The sequence below is a fragment of the Tetranychus urticae genome, chromosome 1 (genome assembly GCF_039701765.1).
Source record: "Tetranychus urticae isolate SD_2017Ah chromosome 1, NJAU_TeUrti_SD_1.0, whole genome shotgun sequence".
In the NCBI taxonomy this organism is placed as follows: Eukaryota; Metazoa; Arthropoda; class Arachnida; order Trombidiformes; family Tetranychidae; genus Tetranychus; species Tetranychus urticae.
In genome coordinates, this window is record NC_142958.1 from 5802370 (window position 1) to 5814790 (window position 12421).

The 12421-nt window shown below is 35.8% G+C and overlaps 2 protein-coding genes across 2 annotated transcripts in view; one reads left to right on the top strand and one right to left on the bottom strand.

The window, feature by feature from the left end:
* The window catches only part of LOC107362291 (protein turtle), a 123995-nt gene that overhangs the window by 73194 nt on the left and 38380 nt on the right, over window positions 1-12421 (bottom strand). The gene's annotated exons all lie outside the window — the stretch shown is intronic.
* Window positions 2845-11570, top strand: LOC107362292 (uncharacterized). The gene is made up of 3 exons (XM_089270276.1): window positions 2845-4199; window positions 4230-4654; window positions 9463-11570. Exons 1-3 carry the CDS (start codon window positions 2912-2914, stop codon window positions 11503-11505), a joined length of 3756 nt encoding a protein of 1251 aa, XP_089126402.1. The 5' UTR covers window positions 2845-2911; the 3' UTR covers window positions 11506-11570.

Consider the following 12421-nt stretch of genomic DNA (forward strand, 5'->3'; position numbering starts at 1 on the left):
TCGTGGAACTCGTTGGATGAACAGCATTGCTTCTGAAGCGACAGAAAGAATGGATTCATTCCTAAGACTACCGATTCCCGATTTCTATTCATTTGTTGTCATTTCAGTTCACATTCATCTTGTAGAAGTTTATTACGATCCATCGATAGCTAGCTATATTGTTCTAGTATTTCGCATTCGAGTCATCACTGTTTATTATTAGCGTCTATGTTGGACAATTTTCAGCCTTTATTCTTGTAGCTTATAACATGGTTTACATCAATCATCTTGCAACCAGAATCTATCAATCAGCTTATTCCCTTACATTTAAAGCAGATTCATTGTTTGCTAAAAAAGAGGTAACTCATTATTGTATCTAAAAGTCTAATCTTACATGTTAGATTATTAACCCTCCGTTGCTACTCTTAGACTTTTTTGTCCAAAATAATTTTTGAACACTAATAAAAGCAAAACCTTTGAAGTTAGAAACTTTTGGCTTCGGAACATTGTCAATCGCAAGTATATCATCCTAGTTTTTGATTATCGATTTCGTTTTGTTTTTGTCCTGCAGGTTCAACATTTTCTTCTTCGGATTGAACGCGGTGATGTTGGCTTTACTTTCCTGGACCTGTTTGTTATCACACCAACTTGCTTTACTACATTGGCCACAATCTCTTTGACTCTTGCATTAGCAGAAACCACTTTAATCAAATGATGCTACAAGTCTTGTTCCTCTTTAATGCATCTATGAATGTACACATCACTTTAAGCTTTTGTAGGGCACAATCAATGTAACTTGTTGAATTGAAAATAAATGATTCTATCGATACAATGAGCCTCGATAGCCTTAGTACATCCAGCCATACTTTCCTTTGCCTTTATTACCAAATCTGTAAACTCTGTATTCCCATCAAAATATTTGAATATTGAAATTAAATTATTTTGCTAAACTAATTTAACTCTGACCAGCTTTCCTGAGCTAAAATTTTTTTCTTTTTTGTCTAACTGTATCATCTCAAATTATCTATTAATAGCTCTAGTTAGCCTCACAGATACTTTGACACCCTGTAACTTTTAAACCGACAATTTACGAACCGAAAGGTTCGACAAGGATTAATACATGCATATGACCCGTTAGAATGTTTTGTGCACTTTGAAAAAATCAGAAACTTAAACGCCCATATTTGTTGTTGGATTGAAACAAATATCTCGTGTAAACTACTGGTAGATAAGATCAATGAACAACAATTGTCCATTTTGTGAATTCAATGAAATATGAATACAAAGACTTTAGTCTCGTTGCAACTCTTTTGTTAAAATTGTTATTGCTGTCGAAAAAGCAATCAATTTAAAATTCACAAAACAAAATTCAGGACAAAATTTGTTGGGACTAAATTGTGTCGAATTGATTGATAATTATTGTAATTGAATCTATTCATGTATTTCTTGAACATTGTGATTGATTGAATCATTATCGGTATTTTTATTTAAGACATTAAGCCATCGTTTTCCAGCTCAAACTCGTCAATCAAAATTTAAGTTTACGCCATCATTTTAGCAGGAAAGGAAAGTGACAAATACTGATGATATATTATTATAAATACCAATAAGAATTGTTTTCAAATTTTAATTTGCATTCTGAGAAGCAAGTGTTTTCAAAGTGCCTGTAAATGACATAACATGAGTTAAACTTCAATTTTTACTTCCTTTAACCTATCACTGGACTCTCAGTTAGTTATGAAAATATTAGAAATTTACTCACGATACTTTCTTCAGTATCATCGTTGAAGCGAGTCTTGATACTTTTCGATAATGCAAATTGCGATATAGCCTGTGTGACGCAAAATCATAAAAGTACATTCAAAAAGTTCCCTGATTTATCTGAACAGGTTACGTGAAAGGCACAGTTTCCATCGATAATTGAAACGAACTGGCGTTCGAACTTGGACTGTATTTTTGTTCTGTTGTAAACCAAATTTACATTCTGTTTTGAAGTTTTGTCAATTTAAAATTTTTTTTATTAATAAATGAGTTTTTTAATAAATGTTCAATGGATCTATTGAACTGACAAGGCAAGTAATCTCGTTGGTACTGACAGATTTAATTAAAATATAATGCGCTTTTATCGACCATTTTGATTTTGATTTAATTCCAATATTTGTCACCCTGTAACTTTTTTCAGATCAATTTGCTTCATAGACGACAAGTGGTTTTCTGGCAGACCATAAGAATTCCATTTTAATCTTTCTGAATTAAATATTAGGCTTCTTACCTTGCCAGAAAGTTTTTATGACGATTACCAGATGAAAGAATGAATGGTAAAAAATTAAGTTTAATTAGTTTCATGAAAATTCTACGTCCATTAAATAAATATTGATTGAATTTTAACTTTGACCTCATCTTTTTCGACAACTATCGATAGCAGAAATTTTCCGATAACATGAAGTGGCTAAGTGACACATTAATATCAACCAATTATGCTTGAGAATAGAATCAAAATTTAGCAAAATTTGTCTCTATTGCTACCAATAATACAGTTGAAACGTATTATAGTTTCTATTATTTAATGTTGATGACATTTTAAATTATTTTGAAAAAGTAAAGCTGATTGAAAGGAATCAATTATTTCAGATGCAACAAATGCATAAATATTTTTAAAACATTTCGTCTACTGTCTAGTCTGAAGTTGTTATTGAATTGCTAATTTGTTGCTAATCACATCTAAAAATGAATGTAAATGCAAACAAATGACTTCTGTATTAACAAATGATTCAAACACAGACTTATTCCATTTTTATATCAGTTTCCAGTTCCGTGATTCAGTTTATACAGTTGACTTGAGATGAAGTATAAAAAGAAGAACTTTTTGAGAAAAAATTATATCATCTCAACATTCGAGAAGAAAACAGTTAAATTTGAAAAAACTTTCAAAATGGTTAAAAACATGTATTCGTGCTTAGTGCTACTAGCAATCATCTCCTGTAATTATGTCTCTATGCAATTGGAAGTGGTTGGCTCGGTAATGAGTGGAGTTCCTGGCTTGACATCAATGGAAAAGTCTGTACCCGATGGTGGTAGTACCGCCAATGCAATCAGTGAGGCTCAAGCTACTGCTGGCAATGTTGATGGAGGTATGGGAAGTTTGGAAGATTCACCTGACGCTGGTGACTTACTGGATGTTGAACTAAACATGCCAAATCCATTCGATGGTTCTCCAGATGATACCGATGATTCTCCAAGTGACAACAATGATGATGGTGGTTTGATGCCTGGTGTACCTGCCCCTATGCCAGGAGCACCAGCTTCAATGCCATCAGTACCAACTGCAGACTCTGTGAATAGTATGGTTGGCTCAATTGCAAACGCAATGGCATCTGCAAAAAGTAAATCAGGTTCTGGTGTGAGCCAAGAAAATGGTGGATCTAATGGAGGATCAGGATCAGGAGTTGAGACTGGTGCAAGTTCAGTTGCTGAGAGTAATGCTGATAACAACTCGGGAGCTGTCACAAACACAAACAATGACTCAAGCTCAGACTCAAGCTCAGTGGCTACTTCAAGCACTGATACTAATAACAGCTCAAATAATGTTTCAAACGCTAACGCTGTCTCAAGCACCAATAATGAAGCAACTTCCAATGATGTTTCAAACACGAACACTGGATCAAGCAACAACAGCCAATCAAACAACAATAGTGTTTCAAACACTGAAGCTGTCTCAAGCTCAAATACTGAATCAAATACCAATAACGAGTCAAACAACGACAATAGATCAAACTCCAATGCTGTTTCAAACGCTAACGCTGTCTCAAGCTCAAACAGTAAATCAAGCAACAATAATGTTTCAAACGTTTCAAACACCAATAATGAATCAACCTCAAATACTAACTCTGTCTCAAACACAAACACAGAATCAAATACTAACTCTGTCTCAAACACAAACACAGAATCAAACTCCAACTCAGCAGCAAAGACTGGTGGTAGTTCCGGTACAGGAAATAGTGGAGGATCAAGTTCAGTTTCAAGCTCAAGCTCAGGCTCTGGTGCTGCCTCAAGCTCAGGATCTGGTGCAGGCTCTGGTTCAGGATCTGGAGCTGGTTCAGGCTCTGGTGCTGGTTCAGGCTCTGGTTCAGGCTCTGGTGCTGGTGCTGGTTCAGGATCTGGTTCAGGCTCTGGTTCAGGCTCTGGTGCTGGTTCAGGCTCTGGTTCAGGCTCTGGTGCTGGTTCAGGCTCTGGTGCTGGTTCAGGTTCAGGTTCAGGCTCTGGTTCAGGCTCTGGTGCTGGTGCTGGTTCAGGATCTGGTTCAGGCTCTGGTTCAGGCTCTGGTGCTGGTTCAGGCTCTGGTGCTGGTTCAGGCTCTGGTTCAGGTAAAGGCAACGGCAATTCAGGAGGTAGTTCACCTGGCACTGCATCTAGTGCAAGTTCGTCAAGTTCTTCAAGTTCTTCAAGTTCTTCAAGTTCTGCCAGTGGAGCAGGCAAAGGTAAGGGTAAAAATGGTAAAGGAAAGGGACCTAAAGGTGGATCATCTGCAAGCAGTGCAGCAGCTGCCGCAGCAGCAAGTGCGGCATCAAAAGGAAAACCTAATGGCAAAGGAAACAGTGGATCTGGTTCTCATTCAACTAAAAAACCAATGATTAAAGTTGATATGCCTATGGTTGGAATGAAGGTCAACATGTTATGAATTCGCATTTTCATCATAGTCTATTGCTAAACAACAATGAAATAAATAAGTTAAAATAAACAAAATTCAGTCTATATTGATATCGGTCATTAAATTGTAGGAATCATAATATTTCAGGTTCATAATATTTTTTACTAACGCCTCTTCATCTTATTATGCGTGTTAAAATATCACATGTAACGAATGAATGAATTTTGAGTGAATCACAAGTAAGAACAACTTTGCTATTATTTAACGCAAAGAAACAAGCAAAAACCTTGTCCAGGCAAAGTTGGCTCATATGATGTAGGATAGACTCTTTGCAGCAACAAGCAACCCAAGAAAATGACAACAACAATCATTTCCAATCATATTTTATTTCGATTTATTAATTCGGCATTATTTGGTTTCTTGTGTTATTTTGCATTCCTTCGTTTCTGCATTGAAGCCTATCTTTGTATTCATACCTGTTTCATGCGAGTTGAACACCGAATAGACACATTGCTTTGCTGCTGAAACGACAGAAAAGTTCAACTCTCTATTCATTCCAATTACAGTTCTTGTTTTAGTCATCAGTACAGTTAAAAGTCACTTCTTGTTTGTACATGCAATTGTTTGAGCCATCAGCTTTAAATTTTTTCATGAGTTTTGTGGGATTTGCGGATTTTATTCTTTTAAACTATCACATGATTTATATGTATCACCTTTCCACCAGAATCTATCAACCTTCTATCTACTTCGATCTAACGGTATTTAGGTACTCATTTTCTTAACATGGTATTTCGCTAATTTAATTTATGCTTTTTCTCCTTCGTATTGATCGTACTGATGTTGGCTTTACTTTCCTGGACCTTTATAGCTTAAAGCTTTAATTAATTCATCGTAACGGGTTTGAACCTAAGATGTCATGATTGAAGCCGGACATTAGAGGTCATCTAAAGATATTTTGAGAATTCACCATGTAATTTGATAACTCTCTTACAACTTGACCATCGTAGCACTAATATTCACAGAAATTGGATCGAAAACAGGGAAAGCAGTCTGCGCACCATACACGCAATTTTTTTATAATAATTATATCGCATAAACGAATGGCCTCCGAACTTTAGACACCATAAGTTCATATCTATACGTGTATAACAAGTATACAACCTGTATATCTTATCTTTAGTTATTTGAAACGTGCCTGATTATGAGAATTTTGAAGAGTTGAAATTTGCATCACGGCCATTAAAGTTCATTTTTGTGGATTTTTCTTTGACTTTTAGAGGTCAATAAGGGTGGTTTGAAAATTCACAATTCATTATAATCACTCAAAAATAGATTCATCATTGTATCAGTGTTTTTCACGATGGATTGGATCACGCTGCATTGGCTAAGTACCTATTCAAGAAGAACAAATTTGATTCATTGACAGTATATGTAGATGTCATATCACTGCATCGAAAGTATGTGTGATTAATAAACGAGGCAAAAGGCCAAGTGTCTTAATCATACAAAGTTGAGATAAAGTAGTACAAAAAATCATGTTCGATACTTGATGGTTAAGGAGTATAACTCACAAGGGAAGGTTCCCAAACGCTACACCAGTTTTCAATTTTTTTTAACCGCAAAATGTTCTAATGGGTCAGATATGAACCTGTGTCAAGCCTTTCGTTTCGCAAATGCCCCGTTCAAAAGCTACAGGGAGCAAAAGTATCAATTTTTGCATAGGTTAAGCCTATTGAATGCAATGTACATCCATTAAGAAATATTAAAAACCAGATTTTACCATTTCACCATAGATCTACATTACTTGCATTAAGCACATAAACCTATGGAAAAACAACTTTGACACCCTGTAACTTTTAAACGGGGCATTTGCGAAACGAAGTAAATGACAATTTTTCATAAGTCAACATGCTCTATCGATTAGTCTAAAAATCATTCAATTCTAATTGTAGCGTTTAGGGAACCTTCTCTTGTCAGATACATGTATTTGTAGATTTTTTTCGAATTTTTTATTTGTGCCAATTGGCTTATTGGATCTAGATAAACATACGCCTGCTTTAATTTGTTACTAACGCTCTGAATACACCGTGCGATCGTCTGACCTAGTTTAACAATAAACCATCAACCTGAACAACAGAAAATTTTTCCCCCAAAATCAATGGTAAAAGATACGGATTCTGCATTTTTTCCCATACCCTGTTTGAACGCTAATTTCTCAGGTACCTGAATTTCGATGAAGTTCAGACTATTTTTAGTGGATGTAGTTTAATCATGACTTTCAGGCATTGAAAAAATTTTCTTTAGAATTCTCTTAGTTTGGCTACAATCTTTACGCAATTTTATGTTTCGACTTTATATTAGGGTGTCAAATAAGTTTTGCGGTTGGGTATGAAGTTTAGCCTTGAATTGACTGAAATTTCATTAAATCAAATTATGGACTCGTAGTATTAAAATATCGTTTCAATTTTCCAAATCGAATAATTGATGTCGTTTTTGTGAGCGTCCGAAAATTTATAGCGAAAAAATCGACAAAATTGATTTTGACCTCCGTTCCTGAATAGACCTAGTCTTCTTTGAATGAATTTTCTAAAAATTAAGATAGATTGGGGTCCATAGAGATGAGATCAGGTACTTAGGTTAGGTTCGCAAGTATCGAGAATCTGAGGTTAAAAATTTTGTGACGCGTCGCTAGAAAATTTGATGAAAAAAGTTGGTGAAAAAAAAAATTTTGGTCGATTTTTGTACCCTTTAAAAAGCTGTAAAAATGCAATAATTTTGTGAATATTTGTCCGATTTTGATTTTTTTTGTTTTATACTGATTAATTAAGGCTAAGTAATGTTTTAGCCAAAAAAAATCACAATCAAATATTTTTTTCATAGTGAACCGCAAAATATATTTGACACCCTAATATATTGTATAGATTTAATTTGTCTGAGCGAAGCGAAGACATGGGGTGAACTTACGAATTTTTGTTCGACGATAACTCAAAAATAATAATCACGATTTTGAAGCTATCTTCAGAATAGCTTTCTATAGAGATCAAAATTTACTGTATTGTTTTTGGTGAAGACTGGCCCAGTCTTAAAATTTGGGGATACTATCAATTTATCAATAGAGGGCGCCAAAACAATTGTCACTTTATGCACAAATTGACACAAATGGGCAGAAACGGTTGAAAATTGATTTCTTCTCAATTTAGACTCTGTTAGTTTGTTGGGAAATAAAACCTGAGTCTATTTGTGCGATTTAAAAATTTCTCTGATCGACAGTTTTGAGAAAATTGAGTTCAAAGTTGAAACTTCGATCGCCTTTGTTCAATTATAAAAGTAATGTAAAAGTAAATGGTGTAACTTTTGATGGTCAGCCAGAAAATACACTTATTTTGAGTACTACATAATTGAACAAAGGCGATCGAAGTTTCAACTTTGGCCTCGATTCTATCAATCGGAGAATTTATTTAAAACTCTAATGTACTAAATTTTTATTCTTCTACAAACCTACCCGGACTCAAAACTTAACTCGAATGCTCGACTTTTTGCCTGTGCTCTTTGTAATTAAGAACTTCTCGCGATGAAATCAACACATCAAATTAAAAATATTTGAAATTGCATATCAAAAGCTCAGACTACACTGTTTGCAGTAAATCTAATTTACATCTTTTTTCATCAATCTAAACCAAGAATCACTGCTTTAAATCCAACTACATGTAAACCTTTGTTGACTGCGAGTTGTTGGGCTTTTTGTTGAATTAATCTTCAACCTTTTACATTACATTTATCAACAAACTCATTAATTTCTTTATCAATTTCATGAAATACCAGGCGTTCTTTTCCTTCAACGCCTCCATGCAGGTATAACTCAGGAATGGTTAGTGCTGCAGTCACTGCAGCTTCGTGGACTATCCCATCCTCCCTTCTGCTGTAAGCTGTATCACTTTTGACCGGGGTTTTATGGGATTTGGACCGGTAAATTTCTATCTAGATTGTATTTTCAAACATTTATCCTTCGATTGATACCAAACACAACATCTAGAAAAAATGGTTAGGGCTTAAAAAATGACACTAAAAAGTGTTTCTCATATGCTTTACCTTCGATTCAACACTCGTTGCCGCAAGTCTGAACGAAAAATGGCTTCACGAAAAAAAGAGATTGAAATTCAGGCAATCTCACACTTATTTCTCAAATATGTCTTCTAGTAACTCCATTTCGTTTTGCAATTGTTTAAGGCCAAAAGTTCAGGTCACCAAAAGCGATAAGTGCCGTCAAAAGAGGTTTTTTTCGCAATTAACGCCGAATTTCGGCATGAGAGTTGTCTTGACGTCATTACTTTTTGGCTGCGAAACTGTACTGACCTAAGGTATACCTATACATAAAATGAAAAAATAGAGTTCGAATAACCATGTTTGTCTACGGACTTTTGAAACCCCTAGTATATCTCTAAAGCGCTTTATTAATCATTTTGATCTCCATAATTCCATATCTCCATCAAAATTTAGCAAAATTTGTCTCTATTGCTACCAATAATACAGTTGAAACGTATTATAGTTTCTATTATTTAATGTTGATGACATTTTAAATTATTTTGAAAAAGTAAAGCTGATTGAAAGGAATCAATTATTTCAGATGCAACAAATGCATAAATATTTTTAAAACATTTCGTCTACTGTCTAGTCTGAAGTTGTTATTGAATTGCTAATTTGTTGCTAATCACATCTAAAAATGAATGTAAATGCAAACAAATGACTTCTGTATTAACAAATGATTCAAACACAGACTTATTCCATTTTTATATCAGTTTCCAGTTCCGTGATTCAGTTTATACAGTTGACTTGAGATGAAGTATAAAAAGAAGAACTTTTTGAGAAAAAATTATATCATCTCAACATTCGAGAAGAAAACAGTTAAATTTGAAAAAACTTTCAAAATGGTTAAAAACATGTATTCGTGCTTAGTGCTACTAGCAATCATCTCCTGTAATTATGTCTCTATGCAATTGGAAGTGGTTGGCTCGGTAATGAGTGGAGTTCCTGGCTTGACATCAATGGAAAAGTCTGTACCCGATGGTGGTAGTACCGCCAATGCAATCAGTGAGGCTCAAGCTACTGCTGGCAATGTTGATGGAGGTATGGGAAGTTTCGAAGATTCACCTGACGCTGGTGACTTACTGGATGTTGAACTAAACATGCCAAATCCATTCGATGGTTCTCCAGATGATACCGATGATTCTCCAAGTGACAACAATGATGATGGTGGTTTGATGCCTGGTGTACCTGCCCCTATGCCAGGAGCACCAGCTTCAATGCCATCAGTACCAACTGCAGACTCTGTGAATAGTATGGTTGGCTCAATTGCAAACGCAATGGCATCTGCAAAAAGTAAATCAGGTTCTGGTGTGAGCCAAGAAAATGGTGGATCTAATGGAGGATCAGGATCAGGAGTTGAGACTGGTGCAAGTTCAGTTGCTGAGAGTAATGCTGATAACAACTCGGGAGCTGTCACAAACACAAACAATGACTCAAGCTCAGACTCAAGCTCAGTGGCTACTTCAAGCACTGATACTAATAACAGCTCAAATAATGTTTCAAACGCTAAGGCTGTCTCAAGCACCAATAATGAGGCAACTTCCAATGATGTTTCAAACACGAACACTGGATCAAGCAACAACAGCCAATCAAACAACAATAGTGTTTCAAACACTGAAGCTGTCTCAAGCTCAAATACTGAATCAAATACCAATAACGAGTCAAACAACGACAATAGATCAAACTCCAATGCTGTTTCAAACGCTAACGCTGTCTCAAGCTCAAACAGTAAATCAAGCAACAATAATGAAGCAACTTCCAATGATGTTTCAAACACGAACACTGGATCAAGCAACAACAGCCAATCAAACAACAATAGTGTTTCAAACGCTAACGCTGTCTCAAGCTCAAATGCTGAATCAAATACCAATAACGAGTCAAACAACGACAATAGATCAAACTCCAATGCTGTTTCAAACGCTAACGCTGTCTCAAGCTCAAACAGTAAATCAAGCAACAATAATGAAGCAACTTCCAATGATGTCTCAAACACGAACACTGGATCAAGCAACAACAGCCAATCAAACAACAATAGTGTTTCAAACACTGAAGCTGTCTCAAGCTCAAACAGTAAATCAAGCAACAATAATGTTTCAAACGTTTCAAACACCAATAATGAATCAACCTCAAATACTAACTCTGTCTCAAACACAAACACAGAATCAAACTCCAACTCAGCAGCAAAGACTGGTGGTAGTTCCGGTACAGGAAATAGTGGAGGATCAAGTTCAGTTTCAAGCTCAAGCTCAGGATCTGGTGCAGGCTCTGGTTCAGGCTCAGGTGCTGGTTCAGGCTCTGGTGCTGGTTCAGGATCTGGTTCAGGCTCTGGTTCAGGCTCTGGTGCTGGTGCTGGTTCAGGCTCAGGTGCTGGTTCAGGCTCTGGTGCTGGTTCAGGTTCAGGTTCAGGCTCTGGTTCAGGCTCTGGTGCTGGTTCAGGATCTGGTGCTGGTGCTGGTTCAGGCTCTGGTTCAGGTAAAGGCAACGGCAATTCAGGAGGTAGTTCACCTGGCACTGCATCTAGTGCAAGTTCGTCAAGTTCTTCAAGTTCTTCAAGTTCTTCAAGTTCTTCAAGTTCTGCCAGTGGAGCAGGCAAAGGTAAGGGTAAAAATGGTAAAGGAAAGGGACCTAAAGGTGGATCATCTGCAAGCAGTGCAGCAGCTGCCGCAGCAGCAAGTGCGGCATCAAAAGGAAAACCTAATGGCAAAGGAAACAGTGGATCTGGTTCTCATTCAACTAAAAAACCAATGATTAAAGTTGATATGCCTATGGTTGGAATGAAGGTCAACATGTTATGAATTCGCATTTTCATCATAGTCTATTGCTAAATAATAATGAAATAAATAAGTTAAAATAAACAAAATTCAATCTATATTGATATCGGTCATTAAATTGTAGGAACTTGTTAGACAGTTAGATTAGACTTACAGGCACCATTTAAACATTAAAATGAAGGTACACTTTTCAAGAACAAAAATAAACCAATTATGATAAAAAATTATCGAGTTATGATCTTAAATGGACAAAGACGTCAAAATCTGCTTTCCTTTCGTAAAAAACCATACATTTTCAACTTCATATCAGGGTTCGCAAGAATCGAAAAGTGACCAAATTTGACCTCAAAATTGTTGAAAAAGATGAAATTCGACTAATATAGCTCAACATAGATCGATTAAAATGTTCAGGTCACCATTAAAACGCAGATTTTAAGGAGAGTTGATGAAAACGAGATTTTTCGCGCATTGAAAAAGGACTTGTCGGAAAAAGGACTAAGATTTCGAATATTTCAAGAGATTATTCCCAAATAAAAGATCAGAACTTCATCAACAGAAGAAAAGTGACCTCTGCTTTATATTAATACCTGTTTCATGCGAGTTGGACACCAAATAGACACATTGTTCAGCTCATCGAATGCCTTCTCTATTGATGACATTCGCAAGGTTCGTCGATTGTATTGCTTTGCTGCTGAAACGACAGAAAAGTTCAACTCTCTATTCATTCCAATTACAGCTCTTGTTTTAGTCATCAGTACAGTTAAAAGTCACTTCTCGTTTGTTCATGCAATTGTTGATCCATCACCTTTAAATTTTTCATGAGTTTTGTGGGATTTGCGGATTTTATCCTTATAACCTATCACATGATTTATATTAATCACCTTTCCACCAGAATTTATCAACCAGTGTATTTAAAGGGTGTAACGCGTAAAAAGTGAAG